Source organism: Cydia amplana, chromosome 1 (assembly GCF_948474715.1).
Source record: "Cydia amplana chromosome 1, ilCydAmpl1.1, whole genome shotgun sequence".
NCBI lineage: Eukaryota > Metazoa > Arthropoda > Insecta > Lepidoptera > Tortricidae > Cydia > Cydia amplana.
The window spans coordinates 19,481,489-19,504,117 of NC_086069.1; the positions used below are offsets into that span (position 1 = coordinate 19,481,489).

The window sequence follows — 22,629 nt, forward strand, 5'->3', positions numbered from 1 at the left end:
ACTCGACCAATAAATAAACAAAGCAACAAATCAATCAATTCACAGAAAATGTGCCGTTAATGAGCTAATTATTGTCCAATTTTGTTTATCATCAGATGGTATTATAAATGTGGAGCTTCCTTGCAGTTCAAATAGAAATCACAAAAGTTGGTCAAAGGCCTGACCGGCTGAGAACCACTCATAGATCGTATCTATTATTTCGTAAGATAAGATATATACACGTTATTATATCGCATTGACATATTTAGGCAAAAATTTCTCATAATTGGTACACAAGTAATAGTGTCTATCGGTTCATCAAATTTATTTTTCTCAACTTATCCTCTGGCAATATATTCATCTTATACTTATGTTATATGTGCTAGATGTCGATGAACGAGATGAAGTCAAGCAATTCACGGTATCTAACACACATTACCATATCAAATCATTCATAATATAATAGTAAAAGTAGGTGTACATGACCTGATGTCCAGTGGCGCGTGCCTCTCGCTAAGGCTGTCGAAGCGGAGTTACTCCTGACTTTCACAACAGGACTCTGCTTCGGTCTGGATTCCTTTTTCACTGCCGCTGTTATTCCAGCTACATTCCCTTTCGCGAAGACCGAGGCTTCTGGTGTTCGCAAGCGCCGTTGATCATCATGAGTCATCGTCAGCCATATTCTCCAACAACTCGGCATGAAACGTAAAAGTATCCGGTGTTACATATACCTATATACTATATCATAATACCTTATAAACTATAAAGGAATTATATGACAAAATAATGTTTAATGGTAGTTCAAATTATAAACATTCATTTATCTCAAAAACTATGCGTCGTAGCAAAAAAAATGACTGAAAATTCAATGCCCCGTTTGCATAGTAAGCCATCTACTTATATTCCACAAATTTTAACATTAAGGATCAAAATCAAAACTCAAAATCTTCAATTAAATTGCGAGACCTGGTTATAAATCATAAATATCAATTTATCTCTGAAACTATGCGCCGTAGTGAAGAAATAATGAAAATTAAGGCACCCTTGAATACTCCAACCAACACATATCAAGACCCACGTGTTGACATATTCTGCCTAATTCCCACATGTGTGTGGGTAAGTAAGTAGCAAAGAAGTTAATAACTACAGTCACGTATCTATTTATTAAGAAGAACACGTGTACTTGATTTTGTTAACTGAACATTATTATGCCTAGCTGTCGGTGGCATGGTGGTTAAATACTTTGAATTCTCGACCAACTGACGCATATATTCTTATGATTACACATTGATATTATGTCCATTTAATTACATTTATGGGTCAAACTAACCTAAGTTTAACTGATATGCAATTAGATAGCCTATAATCATAATCATCATAATATTATTAATAAATGATGCAGGTACTCATTTAAATTAAATAAAAATGTTACCAGTACCATATTTCTTACGTAATCCATTAGAATTTCGTATAGTTAATTAATTATCTCCAAGCTCAGAATAAGGGTCATGTTATCAGTTATCTCACTAAATCAATAAGTAATAGCAGTAGGCGTGTACTTACGTTCTGCACACTTCTGAAGTGTAAAAATAACAACACCTTGAAGATATTTATCCATTTATTTTCTTGTCTTCTACCAATTCACAATAATCTCTTCTCTTGACAACCGCCTGCTAGCACGACTCAACAACCAAAGAGAGCTGTCCGCCAAGTGTCTTTCTTTTTATACCCAACCAATAACAGTCTTCAATTTCAAACTACCCTTAACTTTAAAAACTTATTAAGTAGGTATGCTAGGTCTTATTTCAAACTACCCGTAACTTTAAAAACGAATTAAATAGGTATGCTAAATACCAAAAACCCTACACTATATGGTATCCCCGAGTTTGTGACGTCATCTATGTCTATCCCTTACGGGGGCACGCGGTAGGCCACATCTATAGAAATACTACCATCTATGGCCGAGTCCACTCTTTTATACGTCATTGGATGGATGACATTGTCACTAGTGTCAAATCTGTCAATGATATTATTATTTGTTTTATTAATCAGCAAAGTTGTAAAAGTTTGAACTTTGAAGTCTTTAAATCCATGATTGATTTAAACAAAAAATAAACCTCTTAATGCATTTTTAATTACAATCATAATTTAATAAATTCAAAAATGTCCGTCTTAGTTATAGCCGTAGCTACAGAAAGTGGCGTACCCATATTTTCGAGAAAACGAGGGAACAGTGAAAATGTAAGTTAGGGTTTATTAAAGTTAGACTAAGTAATTGATTTGTTAAATGTATGTAATATTCATTAATTTTTCTATGTATTATATTATTTATTGTGTTAATATTGATAAAATCATAGATATTTAAGTTTCTTTTCATAAGAGATCTGAATATCAGTTAATGTGATGGCCAAAATCGAAATACAGGAATTTATTCACTATAAGTAACTCCTGTCTTTCCCATACTAACTCGTAATTATTGTACATATTTGACTATTTTCTTAAAAAAAAATGAAAATCATTAAGTAAAATTATTAATATATATATCTATAACCTATAACTCATGTGTTTTAAATTATTTTAAGACTCAATTCTCAACAATAGCATCTCTACATGGAATCAACATGTTCAGCAAATGCCATAACTTGTTAATGGTCAACACTGAAGTAGACAATGGAAATATTTTGTGGAAGGAATATAGCAAAAGGTAATATTTTAAATATTATCCTTGTGTAGTCAATTTTAGCTCATGATTTCTCAATAAAATTAGCATTATAGTGTAGCAGGTGATTAATACTTTGAAACATAGTAATTTCCTCATATGTGATGAAAATCAGTAATGTGTCACATGGTAGTAAAATTATTTCCACCTTGGACATTGACACTCAAATTCCTCATTATGCTCAGGATTCAATGTACACCCTCGCCGTATGTCATTTTGCTCCTTTGTGACACAATCTATTGTATAATACTATCACTAAATTGCTTACAGTGTCACTCTAATTGGGATTGCGACAGGCGGTTTAGAGTGTGACTTGGAGCTCCTTCTCTCCACTGTCCATAATCTAATGATATTCAGCGTTGGTAAGAAAGAGCTAGACAGTTTTAAGAACATTGATCAGATAAAAAGAGACTTGCGTCAGTGCTACGCCATTCTAGACTATTTGTTGGAGTCTCTAGATCCAGAAGCTGTGCTTAGTCCTCACCCCACATTGGTGTTGGATTTGATTCAGAGTATAATGTGCCCTCAAGCGCAGCAACTGCAGGTGAAATTACCTATTTTGGTTGTGGCAATGGAGTTTATGGGTAAAAGGACTGGGTATTACTAATTTCTATTAGGTACTAAGCAATTTGCTCAACTTCTATTTATAAGGCTTGCAAAAGGGTTTTATTCTTGTTTCAATTTAAGCTTTGGCTTTCATTGTTTTTGAATTTCGAACTTTCACGGTCAAGAAATAAGGTCCAAGTCACGATAATATCTAATTCATAAACGCGCTACAAGCCTCAATTAGCTAATAATCGTTAGTCTTAATCTGCCATTTTGAATTACGTTTTTATAAGAAAGGAATAACACATACATTTACTAATTGAGGCTTGTAGTGCATTTATGAATAAGGGGGACTTTTACTGTAGCACTTTTTCTCTTTGTTTACTAATTTACTGAAAACTCTTATAATCTTGCTTTACTAGTTTAAAAAATGCATGAAATTAAAATTCCTTGGGGCCCATTTCTGAAATGGTACATATTAATATTAATTGACCCCATAAAAAATTGGTTTCTTGAGTGAATTGTTCTTGATTTGTATACAAAGTATGTACAAAGTTATTGCAATTTGGTGTCAGCTTTCATATAATTTGTGTGGATAATATGATGGTTGCACTTTTATTGTCGTCTACCGTAATTATTTAGATCAAAGTCAATCATAATAACTTGTCACCAAATGTCTGAGTTAAGCGGACCTAAGCCGAATGTAAACTTATTCCAGCAAGCATTAAACAACTATGCAGAGAGTGTGACTGGTCGCTGGGCCTGCCTCAGCATCCACGGCCACTTGGTAGCAACAAGTTCTGACTTCGGTGAATTGGATCCCCAGGAGGCGAGACTTTTGCTATTGTTGGCTGCCACGCAAGATGGAGCTCCTTTAAGGGAGACTCCTGTCTACTTGCCGCAGATAAGTCCTAATGCAAGTATAGAACAACCTTTTGTTTAAAGTAACAATATAATATACTTTGCAATTACTGGAGTAGGTGATTCCTTAAGGGGCCCACTGATTAACAGTCCGCTGGACGATATCGGCCGGTCAGTTAGACCAAAAAGTTGACAGCTCCGAACAACTGACAGGCCGATACTGTCCGGCGGACTGGTAATCAGTGGGCCCCTTTAGGCGTAACTAAACGCATCATTGCCTGGTCCACTGTTCCATCTAAAAATCACAATACGACCAAGACAAGAGTAGTTCCTTAAATTATATTATAGCTCACAATACGATTGACAAAGAGAATTTGAAATATAGGCGGATTGTCAAAGTAAATTATGTAGTCACAGTAAATTTACCTGTTGCCATCTTTCAACAGAAGATTAAAACTTATATCGACCGGGATATGAACCGTGATTACCTTTTGTATTGTTTTCGAGCTCCCGATATTTCGACGCAATTACATGAATCTTGTTCACGGGTAACTGAAGATAGCGATAGGGTAACTGAAAGTAACGAGTAGGGTTTGCACGACGGATCCGAAATGTATGGGAAGATCCGCGGATCCGGATCCAGATCCGGATAATTTCATACATTCCGGATCCGGATTGCAAACCCTAGTAACGAGGGTGCAATCTTTTCGAGCGATGGCGCCTTACCATTGGCCTAGTCTCGAGTAGATGGCGTTACTATTTGATATTTAACACAATCAGTGAAAACAACAATATCAGTGAAAGAATAAGGATCAAAGTCAAATAGCTTTCTAAAAGTTTTAAACTTTTATCGAAAGATGGCAGTAAATTTACTGTGGCTACATAATTTACTTTGACAATAACTCTCTATACACTCTATCCTCTTTGCTATTGAGAAGCTGCAGGAAATGCGATTCGCTTCTAACGATTGCGAGCCACATGAGCGGATTCTCAAAATTTGCTGACCCAGCGTGGTTGTATCTGCGCTGCGTTGACAATTTGCGCCTGGAGCCGTCTCCTAATGGAGGCAGCGTCTATATGACAGTTTAGTTTGACTAAAGTCAAGAAACAATCATACAAAGCAGTGTCGCTGAACGTTTTGGACGCCAATGACGGATATATCAGCACCGCAGGGCCAACGCCAAAGACGGATTAATCGGTCTTATACCACAGAGCAACATAGACCTACGTGCACATGCATAAAGCTCAATTTCAGTTTTGACACTTCGGTGACGTGGCGTCCGAGTGACAGCTTTTGTGTTTGACACGGCGTCGAAAAGGTTAATAAAGTCCTGCACTTTCTTACAGCTCCGCTATTATTCCAGGTGGCATTCAGAGCAGTAACCTGCAAACTGCTAGCCGATGTTTACATACTAGTGGTGTGCGGGGCGACGCCGGCGCTCTCTCAGATCGACGAGATAGTGCTGCAGTGCTGGGAAGGCTTCGCCCAGGTTATCAAGGACGCCAAGGTTGCCTACCCGAGGAATTTTCCGATGAGCATTAGTTTCGAACCGTGTGTTTTGGGGTAAGTTTACCGTCTTTGTAATTAGAAAATAGAAGGTCAAGTCTGAGAGCTCGCGAGTAAAGAATAAGACTAAAAATAAGAATAGTTAGGTATGTTAGTACAATCAAGCGTGGCTCACTCCGCGATTTCGTCGCGTCGCAACAAGTACCTAAAAGTACATCCGTTCCACACCAATTTTGGTGACTAGCCATAAGCCGCGCGTGCCGCTTACGCCACCTAGCGGCCATATCTGGCCTAATCGTTACAGACGCGTTTTGTTAGAGAATGAATCTTCTGTACCTAGTACTGTTATTTATTCTGTGGTACACTATTTTAGCTATTGTGGTTTACAAACAAATTTTTACTGGCCGTTTTTTTTTCAGAATTCTATTAGTTAACACTAACAATCAAAGGTGCGTATTTTCCCGCCACCTTCACACCACCAATCAGAAGAGCCGAGGTATGCCCGGCGCTCACAAGGTGGACATATTGAGAACTTTTTACGTCACTACGGCTAGGGATCTGGCTCGCGAGGACAAATCACGAAGTGGGGAAAAAGGTAGGGTTACCTATTCTGCGTGTTTAACCTTTTGGACGCCAATGACCGATATATCCGAACCGTAGGTTCAACGCCAAAGACCGATCAATCGGTCACAGACCACAGAGCAAAATAGACCTACGTGCATATGCATAAAGATCAATTTCAGTTTTGACACTTCGTGGCGTCAGCGTGACAGCTTTTGTGTTTGACACTGCGTCAAAAAGGTTACCGCAGATGGCGCTGCAATCATTGTTTGCGATTTTAACTAAAAAATAACTTATATAATAATTAATATACTATAATAACAAATACCCGAAAGCAGAAACCATTGAGTCCATGACATTGACTAATGAAGTTGAAACCTATTTAGCGCCCTCTGTATTAAGCAAATTGACAGATATTAACCCCTATTGGGATACACAAGATTTTGATTTGTCGTCGATTGGCAGTGTTGCCTCAAAGGCACTAGCTGCATCCCTGTTATTTCGATAATCAATATTGTGCAAGCTTCATAGTCGTCAATAATTGTGACGTTTTCAACTAAAAGGTACCACATTATCGGTAAGGTAAGGTCTATTTCAAATTGAAGCTTTATGGAAACGATTTTTATACTATAATTACAGATGAATTGGAAGAATTAGATGGAATGTGCGAGGTTACGTGGGTGTCAGAATATCACAAGTGCCACGCCCGGAGATCAGGAAATCTGCTCTGTTGCGCACTTTATTCATCTTCAGTCCCCAGTCACACAATGAGGTAATCTTTACAGAAAATATTTATACTGTTAATAAAGATTAGAAGTTTAACAGCTGACAAAGATGGCCCTGCGGCCATTTTTTGTAGGCACTGTTCTGAATAATTGTCAAGTCTAGGTACTTTTGACTACCAGATTTACCGCACAATGTACAAAACCGTACAGCACCCTCTAGATCAGCTAACAAATTATTATGATGCGTGTTCTTTCATGTTTCTTTTTGTACAATAAACTATTTTACTACTACTACAAATTCGAAGTACCTACGACTTTGTTATAAGTAGGTAATAAGCCCCTAGATGTACGTACCAAACCACGACATTATAACAATTATAGTGCGTCCGATAAGAACGCGGTTATGGGTTGAAGTGAGAAGGAGATATTAGTGTGTCTGTGTACGTCGGACCGCCTTCCACACGATCGAACATGACACAACCCAAGGTCGTGATTGGGCTTGGAGGATACAACTAAACGGAGTAGTCATTAATAGGCTTTCCCCTCTGTCGAAAATAGGCGGCCAACGGTCATACACAATGTATGGACTGACGTTTATCTGACATGGCTATTTTTACGTTACGCATACATTTGACGTTCCCCTCCCCCGCAAAAATCGGCAGACTGTTTTGTACAGAAAATTACAGACATGGCGTCTCCGTTTGATTATATCCTCCAAGTGATTGGGCAACCCTTGTTGACCTAAAATTTATTCCCCGAACCCTGACACATTCTGATCTATCATGAACATTTAGTGCCCCAAACACGAGCGCTTTTTCAACGCGCGTTAAAAAGCGCTTGAATCTGTCAGCACACTAAATTCAATTTTATGACCAAGGCTCAAGGCGAAAATCCAACACCGCTTGGTAAAAAGCGCCAACGCCATCGTGTGAATAAATACACATGTATCCATTTGTGTCATTCAAACGCTTTATTTAACGTGCTTTGGAAAAGCGCTTGTGCGAATGAGGCCTTACACGGGAGCCATTTGCTTAAGCTTTGGATTCCTCCGAAAGCGGTGCCGTCATATGACAGTCGTCATATAGCGGCAGCAAAAGACGGCCGTCTTTACGGTGGCGACATGTGGAAAGTACCACGGCGTCATAACACGTCATCCACCAAGGTCAAAGCGGCAAATTTCAAAATGTAGGCGCGATGGGATAACGGGATGGGATAACGTCCCATAGAAAATTTGAATTTCGCGCCTTTTCCTACTGACAAGATTTGCTTGATCATCTATAATTTACTTGGAGGATGAAATATCATCAGAAGAGGAAAATAATCGTAGTACGGAATCATTTATTCAAATCTCGTGTCATTTATTCAAAATGGCGTCACCGCTATCTAATAAAACGTTCACGAAACTATCGACAAGGTCATGACGGCCGTCATCTTACGTTACGTTGACAATCAACGTAACGTAAAGCTTTGGTTTCCTCCGATAGCGGTGCCGTCATATGGCGGCCGTCTCCATACAAATACTACGACATCCATATTTAGCCGTATTATTTAGTATGGAGACGGCCGCTATATGACGGCACCGCTATCCTAGGAAAACCGATCTTAACGCCGTCTAGGAAACCGCGCCATCTTGTTTACATAGACAACGTTCTAGTGACGTCAGTCAACGCTATATAGCGGCCGTAATATGACGGCACCGTTTTCGGAGGAATCCAAAGCTTTAGAGATTGTTGTTGACATCATGTTAGTGTTAGTTGTTTTTGATTTTGTGTATCTAATCTGTATTTTGTTTTTCAAGCAATGATCGAAATGATAAAGCCCAACTATAAATTGTTTCAGATTAATAACAAACCAAATGCTTCAAGATGTTTCTACAAATAAGGAAATTCATTGGTAATCAGTAGGTAATATACAGTGCCAGCCACTTGAATAGCCTCACTCACCAAAATTAATATTTCTCATAGTAATATAAAAAGGAGATATACATTAAACATTAAATATGAAATAAAACAAGAAGCCTTGTAATAGTAAATAAAATATTTATTGTTATCTAATCAAAGTTTTAAGAAATAACGTCAAATAAATAATTGGCCCTTCCACTTGAATAGCCTCACATGCTAAAATATACTGTTTAGTTATTAAAACTCTTTCGTTAAATATTTTTATACCTTCCATTACACCTTATTAATTTGAAAATACGATTAGGTAGTGATTCATATAAAGAATGTATGTAATTAACGTCCACAGAATCCCAAACAGTGTAAATAGCTTGAATCAGTTCTTCTTTATTACTAAACTGTCTTCCGTTGTAATAAATTTGCCGAGACAGCCAATCCCAGGCATTTTCCATGATGTTCAGATCAGGGGACAAGGATGGCCAATCTAGAACATCAATCTGGTTTTTTTTTCAAACCACTTTGTAACTATCGCTGACGTGTGTATGGGAGCATTATCATGCTAAAAACATTTTTTTTCTACCTATTACTTTTCTGATCTTACTTTTTGTTTCTTTTAATAAATTTAAATACTTTTCAGCATTTAGTCTTCCGTCTACCACAATTAAATCAACAGTACCATAGTAAGAAATTGCTCCCCAAACCACCACCGATCCGAGAGTTGAATGATGACGTGATAGTACTTTTCGGTTCTTTCCTTAGGTCATGAAAATAATATTTAAATCCATCTGGACCATCTAGATTAAACTTTTTCTCATCACTAAAATCACATTTCGCCACTCAGTTTTCCAGCACATGTACTTTTTAGAAAAAGACAGTCAACCCGCCACATGTTGTTCGCGCAAAGGAGGTTTACTCATGATTTTTTTTCGTTTGAGGTGGGATGATGTTCTAATAATCCGTCGATTTGTAGAGAGAGATGCTCTAGTATTTATTTCACTAGCTATTTGCCTGGCGGTCTTGGTAGAATTTGAAGCAGAGCGTAAAATAAGTCGACGTTCACGATCCGTAGTGGCAAATTTTGTGCGTTCTTTATACTGGTGGCCGTAATTTTCCTTATTTTTAACATAATTATTAATAACTTTAGGGCTGCGACCTATTTTTTTAGCTATCTCACGATGGGATAATTTTAGAGTTAAATAAAAATTAACATTTTCAATTTCTAAACTTGTAAGTTTTTTACCACGTCCCATAGTCACAAAAACACTGGGTTTATCACGTTACTGCAGGTACTTAATAGAATGCCATCTGTATTATCTAACCATAATAAAATAAATTTGAAAGCGAAACTTAAATGCACGGTTTGGACGATTACGTTACACTGAGGCTATTCATGTGAACGGCCCGTATTAGCTCTTGCGTCCACGACGTTTCGCGCGCAGATAAGTTCGGACTTGTTAATGTGTCGTTGGATAAACGTCAGGGCGTACAATCCAAATTTAAGATATATTGATAAAAATTATCACGTATAATTATAATACTCACAATATATAGGTGAGGCTATTTAAGTGGCTGGCACTGTATTACATGTAAACCAGCTTAGACAAAAGCAAACACTGCCCTGTATTCCGTCCATACAAATAAAATATCGATATTTATTAAATGCATTTATTTATAATTAAAATCGTTCAAACCCATTTTTAGTCACACAAAATATAATGCTGGTAAACAACATATAAAATCCATGAATTATTTACATTTAGTAATTTGTGAATCACGGCGGTTTAAACAAAACTTTGGCAAGAGACGACCAGGAGCTAAGAGTTGATTGTTTAACTCACGATGAAGCAGTTTTTAAGACCTCGTAGGGTCTACACAGCAGAATGTATGAATATTGAATATGAGCAGTATTTGTCTGTAATGTCCTGATCTTGATGTAAAAATGAATGTTACATTATATGCAAGTCATTGGTATAAATGAAAGTAGGTATGTATTTGTTAAAGTACTTCATACCATTTACTGGAATTTGATTAGATATCGTCACTTTGTCAATGTCAGTTTTGTTAAATTATATTGCTCAGTATTAATTCATTATTGCTCAATACAAGACAAACTCCTGTGGCACTGGAGTGATTCCAACTAAATATTCTTGTACATGTATAATTCACTGTAATATAGTGTAAATATTTATGTAGTATGCATTTAGATCTGGCATGCAGCTTTAAATTATTTTCGACACACTCACACGAAATATAATACATCCCTTGCGTTGATTGGCAGTATTTTGATATGGCAGACATAATCTACATACAAAAATATTACTATAGTACACAATTACTGAGATACGTTCAAATAAAGACCTGAATCAGCCCACTTACCCTAAGAGGTAAGCCTCTAACCCTAAAATAGCAAAGCTAATAAGAATAACACTAAGCACCGTAACTATTATTGCTCCTAAGCAAAATGGGATTTATCACATATTTAAATACACTATTCATAATGTATATATACTTGATTAATAACTCATTAGGCATGCATATTAATGAACTAAAGAGATGACTGTAAATATATCCGTATAAGGGGATATAATTCTCATTTTTTACCATGATTTTGAATGCCGAAATGTAACTTTTCCCGTTCACCGTTAAATGACCTCTATACTAGTTTATAAAAGGTAAACCTACTTGTTTGGGCGCCACAGGCACCAACGACCACATCACAAGGCAATTATGTAAAAACTTGGTGTTAACAATATTTCGGGCGCCCACAAATGGTAGTTTACCATAAAATACTAGTAGAATACTTATGATTTACAAGCAAGGACATCAGCGTGTTTACGTACCTACCTACTGGCGACCGGATCTCAGCTAACTAACAAAAAATCATTGCTATCCCCATTTCTTTACACGTATCAAATGAGTAAAAGTTAAAATAACCGATTTTTGTTTAAAATAAATATGGTTCACAAGTATAATATGTGAGTAAAGCGGCCGGTACTGGCACATTTACTGGTTAAAGCTATCAAGCTCTCATTCATTTCGATAATGAATGTCAAAGTAGGCCGTAATAACCTCCGCAATATCAACTCTGAAATGTAAAGACTACAAGAAATATGACAGTATCGACCAATCTATAAATAATGCAATAAAACTTGCGACAGCTTATTTGATTACACAGAAAATAATGCAATAAAACTTGCGACAGCTTATTTGATTACACAGAATCTACACTGTTCAGCGGCAAACCGTACAGTAGGGATAGTAGTACAGTAGATAGATAGCCCATGGCGTCTCAAACCTCACTGGCCATAATCCCATTTTGCAACTGTACATCTGCAATATCTGCATTGCCTATGACTAAGAAAAACTAAGCGAGGGCCCTATTCAGACTTGTAAAATGAAGGCGAAGTGACATAATATGACAAAGTCTGCGTTCGTTATAATGCGTCAAATAGGGTCCCATTTCACCACACTTGTAAAGACACGATTATTTGTATAGTTTGTAGCTTTCTAATAGACCCCGAAGGCTAATCCTATTGTCTATTGTTAAGAAAAACCTCTCGTGCCACGTGCCACAACCACCTGCATAAAAAATCGGTACTTCGGTTACTGAGTGCCGGCGAGTCGAACGCTACAGAACCAGTCTAAAATGTGTCATCGAGATGCGTAACAAAGGCGCGTTATCGGAGAGCGCACCTACACTGGTTTTTTGAGCGTTGGACTAGCCCGCGCTCAGGTGCCAAATATAATAATTAGGACCCTTTTATGCAGGTAAGTAGCACGTGCGGTTTTACTGAACAATAGACAATAGGATTAGCCTTCGGGGTCTATTAGAAAGCTACAAACTATAAGTGCATTAAAGGCCACAGTTTTCCGTCACCCCCGAATCCTCGGTTCTAATCCGCGCCTCACTTGAAGTTTAGTCTACACTGAGGTTGTTTAATTTTGCATTTGAGCTGCTGGATGAGGTCGAATATTTTTAGGGAGGGGCCGACCTTCATCTCGAGGAGTTCAATGATTTCGTCTTTGGAGAGCTGGAGGAGCACGGGGCCGGTGACGTTGGTGAAGTTGTCGGTGTAGGGTTGGCAGTCGTTGACGGCCAGGAAGCGCGCCACGTCGGCGGGCGACCAGTGCTCGGGCGCCACGCAGGACAGCTGGTCGCGCGGCACGGCCGCGTCCACCAGCCGCGGGATGAGCTTGTCGGAGGCGGACTGGCTGGACGTGTCGGGCGACACGGGGCCCAACTGCCCGCTGGAGTCCTGCGACGCGTCCGTTGGTATGCTCTGCGAAATAATAAATAAATATTATAGGACATTATTACACAAATTGACTAAGCCCCACGGTAAGCTCAAGAAAGCTTGTGTTGTGGGTACTCAGACAACGATATATATAATATACAAATACTTAAATACATAGAAAACAACCATGACTCAGGAACAAATATCTGTGCTCATCGCACAAATAAATGCCCTTACTGGGATTCGAACCCAGGACCGCGGCTTCACAGGCAGGGTCACTACCCACTAGGCCAAACCGGTCGTCAATCGAAATAACCTAACATGAAAACAACTCAGTTTAGATTCCCTTATAAACGCGTCGTTAATTAATTGGGGCATTCATTCCACGGATGAGAGCAAAGGATCTCAAATTTGGTAATTTTATAGTCTGGTCTAACAAAACGACGTGACTCGATCATCCAGCTTATGATATAATACCATAGATACAATCGGTTTTACCCGTCGCTTGTCGGTGTAGGTAAACATCATGAGGAAACCGGACTAATCCCAAGGTTAGATAGTACGCTTCCGTAAAAACGTGCCAATTCTTATAATTTTGCTAAACTTCTTTAAGTTACAACCGGGAAAGCGCAAAGATAATATGTAATAGTCGAGGTCTCACCATAGATTCTTGATTCGTCTCATCGCTCAACCTCTCATGCGAGGTCTCGGTAGGCGCCTCTTCCACATCCATCTTATCGTCAGGTCTCGACTCGCCCTCGTCCGCTCTCGCCTCCGAGTCCGGCCTCGACTCCATATCGTCAGGTCTCGACTCCTCATCAGGTCTCGACTCTTCGGGTGTCGCCTCCGTCTCATCTGGCCTCGAGTCCATGTCGTCGGGTCTCGATTCCGTGTCGTCGGGTCTCGATTCCGTGTCGTCGGGTCTCGATTCCGTGTCGTCGTGTCTCGACTCCACGTCGGCGGAGATCTCGGACACGCTAGTGGGAGGTGACAAGCTTTTTACGTCGCCCATGTCGGAATTTTGGGAGCTGTCTTCGGTTATATTTGGCGGTTGGGGCTGGGCTTTCGGTGCTGTAATTTAGAAAATAAATAACGTCGATTAAAAATAGGCACAATGGTTGTCTATTTGCGAAAAATGTCCAGCGAAACTAACGTCGATTAAAAGAAATAGTTTTACTCTATACACCGTGTTTTTATTGATTCCGTTAACGGGGTATGGTTAAGTATACGTTTAAGAGAACTAAATGGCATCGTTAATTAAAAAAAAAATTGTTTAGCTTTTTATACAAAAAAAATATAAGTTTAAAAAGTAATTAAATGTAGCATATAGCGTTGTTGTAACACAGGCATTACATTTAACTCAACCAAACAATTGAAATTCTGTGTCAGAATGTCATTTCGAACATCGATCGACCGAGATTGTACTTAAGTTTAGTAGCAAATGTATGAACTCATTCTAAACACTAATCAATATGTAAACCGGCCCTAAGGCAAGTGTACACGCTTGTAGAGACCTTATAGGAAAAAAAAATTATTGATTATCTCAGAAATGGAGTTAATTAGAATATCGGTGTCTTTGAGAAAGTTACTTGATTTAAGCTCAGGAATGCACCCTTGAAATTAACGGAAATAAAAAAAAACACGGTGTATATATTAAATTTAAGTTCGTAAAAGTTATCGCAATGCACGAAGGTTCATATTCAAAGGGATATGCAACAGGGTTATTCCCACTAGTTACCACCAAGTTGTTACCAGTGGTAACTACTGGGAATTTTTTCCCACCTTTTACCACTGGTAACTACTGGGAAAATGTATTATTCCCAGTAGTTACTACTAAAAATTTTGTTAGACTTAAATACTAATAAAAACAGTATAAAATAGTATATTATAAATATAGAGTGATTTTGAATTACCGAATAAAATCACTTAAAAATAATCTAAATGGATTATTAAATTTATCCTTGCATATATTATAGTTTTTGTACTAGTACCGGTTAAACTGTTTCAATATTTTTTCGTCACTTTTAAGGCAGTTTACTAAAACACTAATCGACTTAATAATGATTTATTAAATCACTCTATATTTATTTTTAATTTTTTTGTACTGTTTTTATTAGTATTTAACCCTAACAAAATTTTGGTGGTAACTACTGGGAATAAAAATTCCCACTAGTTACCACCAAACCGAGTTGGTGGTAACTACTGGGAATTATTTTTCCCAGTAGTTACCACAGTTAAAAGGTGGGAAAAAAATTCTCAGTAGTTACCACTGGTAACAACTTGGTGGTAACTAGTGGGAATAACCCATGCAACGCAATACGTACGGTGGTGCCGGCGGCGGCGGCGGTGGTTCTTGGGCGGCGGCTTGCGCGCCTGGCGCGGCGGCGGCTGCATGGGCCCCTCCAGCCGGTGCGCCACGGCGCGGCACCAGCCCACCGGGTACATGTCCGTGCTGTGCGCCCACAGCCACTGGTCGTACTCCGAGCCCCAGCCGTCGAAGTGGACCTAACGGGACAACATTGTATTTTATGTACTAACTTAAGAGCCAACAGGAGCTGAGATTTAAATATGTTAGGTAAATATACCCGTCTCGCTAACGGAAGCGGCTCCTAAAACTAGTGCGATAAGGAGAAGGCGAAAAATCCTGCGTAAAAATCTCTAAAATCGAGGTTTTGTACTTGACTGTTTCCTCCTCCAAAACTTAACCAATCGTAACCAAATTTGGAAATCTAAATGATTATGACATTATCTGTGTCGGACCGTTTTGCTTTTTTGGCTAATTGATATAAGTTTTGAATAGCGCGCCTCTCATTGCGGCATAGTCAATTAGGCCATTTTGGCCATTTTTGAAGGGCTCTAGCGCCTTAAAAAACAAAAATATCAAAAAAAGCAAAACGGTCCGACACAGATATTGACAATATTAATCTGTGTTGAAAAAATCATTGCTCTAGCTTCAAAACCCACGGAGGAAACAGTCGAGTACGTTTGTATGGAGAAATGACCACTCCTGTTGGCTCTTAAATGGTACAATTTTGAGATGTAAGACTTCAGCTTTTAAAGTCGGAGGCACGTTTTTTTCTTATGTACCTAGTTTACATCCCCTATCATCAATAACTCTGTAAAGCAATGAGTCAATGACACAACACAAACTGGCTATGTAAGTACCAGAGATGTTGCGAACATCCGCATCCGCAACCGCGGAACTTCCGCATTATTTTCAACATCCGCATCCGCATAAAATCGATGCGGAGCTTATGCGGATGCGGATGTCAAACAAGTCGGTACAGGATCGTCTTAGCGGCGGCGTAAGTGCTAGGTAATTTCGTCATTACCTATAACCAAATCGTCTAGATCCAGAAAAGTCGGCCAAGTTACTGTTTATTAAATATAACGCACCTATATTCTTGCTCAAATACTAAACGTTTCGTTTTTTTTTTAAATAAAAAAATACTAAAAATGTAATATTTGACGTTTTCTAAGTACCTAATCTTGACATCCGCATCCGCATCCGCGGATGTGAGCCTTTAAATATCCGCATCCGCGGATGTCAAAAAATCTGCATCCGCAACATCCCTGGTACCCCAATTACTGATCCGTGTGGTAAGCGAGCGAGGAAGCTGTATCATCGAAGCGAACAGACTAGTAGACTAGAAATGAGTCCATTGGGTAAATGCTGGTCAGCGACTTTGAGTCGCGTCAGTTGCCACCAGGCGCGACGGTTACCTTGAGCAGGTCGGCGACGACCCGCGCCACGGTGGCCACGCACACGAGCCGCGGGTCCATGAGGTCGGCGCACTCGAGCCGCATGCCGCACACGAAGCCGTGCGACACGAGGTGGCCGCGGGCGGCGAACAGAGCGCGCGTCGCAGCCCGACCGCCGCACGAGCAGAGGTACTCCTCCCAGCTGAACTCTTCTGCCGTGTAACTGTTCACAAATTAACTGTGTTATGGAACTTTCGTGCATTTCGGCAAATGGCTTAACACGATCACAAGCTGTTTATGTTATAACTAACTGTCGCCAACTTCAAAAATTGGGTGTTACAATTTAACCGTTTGAATACCTAACTACCTATGTTTATGTGGCTTCATAACGCCCAAACGGATAAATCGCTCTATATGCGGTTTTCTGTTAACTGTGTTATGGAAGTTTCGTGCATTTCGGCAAATGGCTTAATACAATCACAAGCTGTTTATGTTATAACTGTCGCCAACTTCAAAAATTGGGTGTTACAATTTAACCGTTTGAGTACCTAACTACCTATGTTTATGTGGCTTCATAACGCCCAAACGGATAAATCGCTCTATATGCGGTTTTCTGTTAACTGTGTCATGGAAGTTTCGTGCATTTCGGCAAATGGCTTAATACAATCACAAGCTGTTTATGTTATAACTGTCGCCAACTTCAAAAATTGGGTGTTACAATTTAACCGTTTGAGTACCTAACTACCTATGTTTATGTGGCTTCATAACGCCCAAACGGATAAATCGATCTATATGCGGTTTTCTGTAAAGAATTTTCAACCATCGTTCATAGACATTCTGTCACCGTAAAATAGTAATTTTCCTAGCATCTCGTAGGAATACATTTATTCTGATGATGTGTCTACCTATCTATTTGTTTATTTCAAAGGTGTGTTTTTTTTCTATATGCTGGTATTTATAAAAATATCTTCTTTGGGTGACGTCTGCTATCGCAGTTTGGCAATCATCACAGCAATCTGAACCTTCGACACAGTAGATCTGAAAAGTGACCGTGTGCTTTTTAGGGTTCCGTACCCAAAGGGTAAAAACGGGACCCTATTACTAAGACTCCGCTGTCCGTCCGTCCGTCCGTCTGTCACCAGGCTGTATCTCACGAACCGTGATAGCTAGACAGTTGAAATTTTCACAGATGATGTATTTCTGTTGCCGCTATAACAACAAATACTAAAAACAGAATAAAATAAAGATTTAAGTGGGGCTCCCATACAACAAACGTGATTTTTGACCGAAGTTAAGCAACGTCGGGCGGGGTCCGTACTTGGATGGGTGACCGTTTTTTGGCTTGTTTTTTTTTTGTTTGTTTTGCTCTATTTTTTGTTGATGGTGCGGAACCCTCAGTGCGCGAGTCCGACTCGCACTTGGCCGGTTTTTTTTGGAACCATTGTCGCAGATTTCTAAGCCACGATATTTTTCTTCCTCTGACTCTTTCTTTTACCAAGAATCTTATTAAATCAACTCAATCAAATTATCAACTGTAATAGCGTACTTTTGATTTCTCATTATGTGGCCTAGATATTCAAGCTTCCTCCTCTTTATCGTGTAATTTTTATATGTAAAATGTTTAATATAACATCTGTTAAAGGCTAATTGAAATTATTTAGTTCAAGTGACAATCAGAGGCTGAAGACTCTAAAATTGTCTAGTGGTTGAGAACAAAGGAGTAATACATACCCAGCAGGTGGCACCAGTGGTATATTGTTTGCTAGAGCAAATCCCACAGGGAATATGCAGGGTGATCTTTGATGATAGCAAAACCAGTCGGCACCCGATGCATCAGCTGGGTAGCAGTCTATTCGGATCATCATGTATCTGAGAAAAAAATAAAAAAAATAATAACACTTAGTAATTTAATTAATTAATTAAAGGTATTTCATAAGTCAATCAAGGCACCTCCAATTATTACATAGATAAGTGCGACCGAAAAAGAGCTTACTATTATGGTTCAAATTTAACTGTGGGTCTGTGGGGCATTTCACGAGAAGCGGACAGGGTTGGTTGAGGTTTCCGATTTCGGTTATATTTGAGAATGTTAGTTTCGTATGCATATAAAATTATAAACTAAATTGTAACTCTAGTTTCGGTGTATATGCTGTCTTTGGAAATAGCATTGTTTGTAATATATATATTAATATTTTTAGCCTTACCCTTCATTCAAAATTTGCATAACCGTAGCAGCACACACAGCTGACAGATTCAAGGGATCAATGGCTTCAAGTTTCATCCCTTCTACAAACAATGGAGGCTCATTTGTAGGGTACTTGTAAAACATATCTGCAGTCGTATCATTTGGCAAAAATCGTCCTGTAGCGACCCTCTGACAGTAACTCTGAGGGGCGTCCAGCGGATGGCCCACTCTGAAGGCCCAGCCGACTGGATGGATGAGTGGAGAGTCCTCGTGACACCAAAAACCATTGTCTTCTGGAGAACTGTCATAGTATTTCACATGTAACCTTTTACCTATAATTTCAACTACACTGGCAACCTGGAAATGTATAAATAATTAAATTATTTTACTTTTACAAGTTTTTTTTGCTATAATTTTGTGAGTATTGAATTATTCTAGCTTATATGTATGGTTTCGGAAAAAGCTCACTTAAAAATTTTGTAACTTACTGTTCCTTGTATTGACATTGGTAACCTATTGTACATTTTGTATGTTACTGAGGCATATACTCAACCCCTTGAATCCTACGGGCGCTATATCCAGTCGATAAGAGATTAAGCCAACTGTGTGTTGACTCCTTACCTTAACTTGTGATATCCTATTTTTGTCAACAACTTCCATTATGGAGCCAATACTGAACCGCGATTTAAGACTTTCATTTAGTTTGGTGTAGAAGTTAGCTGGTAATGTACGGGCACCTGTTAACTGCTTTACCAGGAACCTAAAGAAAAAAGCTTAAATTAATACTGATGAATTGATGATTGGAATAAAATTACTTCAGCCTGAGGTAGCAGTTACCACCATTATCTAGAAACAACTGGGGGTCAGGAAATTAGCATTTTACATAATTTACATCTCATTAATACACATGGAATAAACGTTTAAACACGACCGTTTATTGAGCGAGAATATAGTCTATAGCTAGTATGGCTTTCTCATCTGCAGCTTTAATGATCAGATGTAAAATTTGTTCCATATTATTTATATTTTGGGTGGCAAAGTATGGTATTTCCATTACCTTTTTTTATAGAGTGATCTTCACATAAACAAGCATTTAATATTTAGGCTTATTAGGAACTTTACACAATAAAATAACATAGACCAATATCACTTACTTCTTCCAATCAGTGTATTTATCTTCTATGCTTCTTGGAGGTATGAGTGGCTTGCCGCGAGTTGCGCACCATCCAACAGGATGTACTTCCGAGCAACATAGGTTCACCCAAAAGTCTTTTGAATCATCACTTCCAAATCCTTCATAGCGCAGCAGTCCCATGTACCCTTTGACCTTTAAAAAAATATTTCATGTAGAACCACTCAGGTCCCTACAGTTTATGTTTTTCATATTACATGCAAGGTCGAAATATTATGATGTGAAATGGTAGTACTTTAATAGTTATTGAGGAACTAAAATTTTAAATATTTTGTTAGGGCCAAGTTAGTTATACTTCATACTAGATTGGATTAGATGGAAGGATAAATGATTCTTTATAGTGGAACAAAAAAGGGTTAAAATCTCTTGATTCTGTGATCCTCTAGTCTAGAGTCTAATATTATCTTATCTGGAATGAAGTTTAAGTAAAATGTTCCTAACACAGTACATGGATCTTAACATATAGATCGATAGATTTTTATTTGTATTAATTGTACATGTATTATTAGCTTGAGCACTAGAACCAGCCCCTACATTGTTTTTTAAGCTTATACAGTTTGAGTATTTTTTAAACATAACTTGAATTTAAATATTTATATTATTGAGCATAAAATTATGTGTGGATTTCTAATTGCTTCTAGTCAAACTTACTTTTAATACAGTAGCAACCCAGAAAAAGTCATTTAGTTTTTCTGAATAATTATCACAATCTGTGTTCTTAACTTCCACTTTCATTCCTTCAAAGGTGTTATCCCACATTTCATGCAGGGGAGCGTGTTTGAACAGACTGACTGGCGCTGCGAGGAAGTCACAGCCAAAGAGCTCATCTTTCCACTCATAGCTATTGGCAACTTGTGCTGCTGGCTGCTTTATAGGACCAGCCTGAAAAACATGATGAAATGGATGAACCAATTTTGAGAAAACGTTTCTATTAACCAGAATCAGTTGAACTGCTGCAGAGCTATGGTGCCACAGACAGACACACACACACATAGCAGTCAAGTTTATAACAGCTCTCTTTTGTTGGGGGTTAAAAATAACACTTTAGAATAACTATTGCACAAATAAGGGCTTAATGTTAGTGATTCTTCATAGCTAGTGGTCCTTGGTTTGAGTCCTGGTAAGGGCATGCACTTATGTCATAAACATGGACATTTTCCCTGATTATTTGATTCCTATCTGTGTAAGTCAGTGTGATACTGAACTAAATACCACAGATAGTAAAATAATAAACATAAAGATACATTAAGATACAAGTAAAATATGTACCTGAATGTCATTAAGTGTAGCATGCCACTGCTGCAGCTGGGGCAGAGGCTCCAGTGGGATGAGCCCTGCCATGTGCTCGGCACCCTCCATGAGTTTAAACCTCCAGCTACAATGCTTGCGTCTTGTCCTACTTGCGTGGCATCTCAGGGAACAGAATTTGTTGTTGCGCGGATAAAACTGTCTGCGACGCCCTATGCGACCACATAACTCACATATTGCTAAAAATGGATATCTAGATTTATAAGCAGATCGCGACTTAAATTGATTCAAAATAAAAATGTTTTTTCAGGAAACTAGTACCTTAATGAGTACTAACTACTTTACTGTATCGCTAGAAAAAATATATATACAATACACAAGTGATTAAAACATGATAGGTAACTATGCTAAATCAAGAAGTAAATTAATATAACTGTAGTTTTTATTACAACTTGAATTAATGTTAACTAGTAATTTCTACCTTTGAGCATAAGAGCGTATATAATAATATAAAAAAAATACATGTTGCATTTTTGCAAGCTGGAAACTAAACTTACCGAAGCTATCTTTATCTAAAGGAACTATAGAAAGATCATCAACGATTTCGTCCTCGTCTACGATATCTGTACTAGTTGCATTCAATTCGCTGCCGGCATTATAAAAAGCCATATTACTTCGACGGCCGTATGGAAAACTAACACTCCAGTTGTAAACACTGATACAATAGTCATGACTTAAAATTACCGGATCACTGTAGATAATATTACTAGACTTCAATATACAAGATAGATACAATTCCTATACGCGCTTTTTAGTTTTCAAAGCACCTCTAAGCGAAAACCTTATATTCGTGTAACGTTAGAAAAGATTATTTAATAAACAACAGGCAATCTTCCATCTTTCATTTTAACTCTCATTGTATTAACTTGAAGTTCGTTCACTTCACTTTTTTATTTAAAGTAGGCAATAGACGGCCGTACCGGAGCGCGATCTTGCTGGTCAAGATATCTCTTTCTCTCTCTCTCACTTATAGCTGTGTCTTTAACGGACGCGTCCAGACCATAGACAGTAGTATATAGACTGTGACAAGGACAAACAAGAATAGCGCTTTCTCTGTTACTCCTAATAAAAGTTCCATAAGTGCATCTCGTTCGGTCATCTGGCCCCTCCTCCATTTCATATCTATCTATTATTGTACCTCTATGGTCCGGACGTACGGTGGACACACAAACACGATCGAACGTGCGCCGGACTGCAACAAGGTCGCGTAT

The 22,629-nt window shown here is 38.4% G+C and overlaps 2 protein-coding genes across 2 annotated transcripts; one reads left to right on the forward strand and one right to left on the reverse strand.

Annotated features, from left to right (window-relative positions):
• The first annotated feature begins 2,113 nt into the window (after positions 1-2,113).
• LOC134649620 (protein fuzzy homolog) lies at positions 2,114-8,809 on the forward strand. The gene is made up of 8 exons (XM_063504454.1): positions 2,114-2,220; positions 2,562-2,683; positions 2,969-3,242; positions 3,963-4,160; positions 5,470-5,669; positions 6,032-6,207; positions 6,813-6,945; positions 8,738-8,809. Exons 1-8 carry the CDS (start codon positions 2,143-2,145, stop codon positions 8,793-8,795), a joined length of 1,239 nt encoding a protein of 412 aa, XP_063360524.1. The 5' UTR covers positions 2,114-2,142; the 3' UTR covers positions 8,796-8,809.
• A 3,838-nt stretch (positions 8,810-12,647) lies between these two features.
• On the reverse strand, positions 12,648-22,238 carry LOC134649786 (polycomb protein Sfmbt-like). Its single transcript, XM_063504617.1, has 11 exons — positions 21,916-22,238; positions 21,380-21,597; positions 20,762-20,992; positions 20,073-20,245; positions 19,540-19,678; positions 18,938-19,275; positions 18,465-18,602; positions 16,755-16,956; positions 15,356-15,536; positions 13,693-14,102; positions 12,648-13,076 (listed from the first exon to the last, which is right to left on the reverse strand). The coding sequence occupies exons 1-11, from the start codon at positions 22,025-22,027 to the stop codon at positions 12,702-12,704; spliced, it is 2,517 nt and encodes an 838-aa protein (XP_063360687.1). The 5' UTR covers positions 22,028-22,238; the 3' UTR covers positions 12,648-12,701.
• Between the last annotated feature and the right edge of the window lie 391 nt (positions 22,239-22,629).

What these genes read in the sequence shown, in the direction of transcription:
- LOC134649620 (XM_063504454.1), top strand. Translation starts at nt 2,143, where the DNA reads ATGTCCGTCTTAGTTATAGCCGTAGCTACAGAAAGTGGCGTACCCATA. An exon ending in TGCCGCAGATAAGTCCTAAT is followed by an intron (nt 4,161 to 5,469) that starts GCAAGTATAGAA and finishes CTATTATTCCAG; the next exon opens with GTGGCATTCAGAGCAGTAAC. An exon ending in ATCACGAAGTGGGGAAAAAG is followed by an intron (nt 6,208 to 6,812) that starts GTAGGGTTACCT and finishes CTATAATTACAG; the next exon opens with ATGAATTGGAAGAATTAGAT.
- LOC134649786 (XM_063504617.1), bottom strand. Translation starts at nt 22,027, where the DNA reads ATGGCTTTTTATAATGCCGGCAGCGAATTGAATGCAACTAGTACAGAT. An exon ending in ATGCAAATTTTGAATGAAGG is followed by an intron (nt 18,603 to 18,937) that starts GTAAGGCTAAAA and finishes TTTTTTTCTCAG; the next exon opens with ATACATGATGATCCGAATAG. An exon ending in AGACGAATCAAGAATCTATG is followed by an intron (nt 13,077 to 13,692) that starts GTGAGACCTCGA and finishes ATTATTTCGCAG; the next exon opens with AGCATACCAACGGACGCGTC.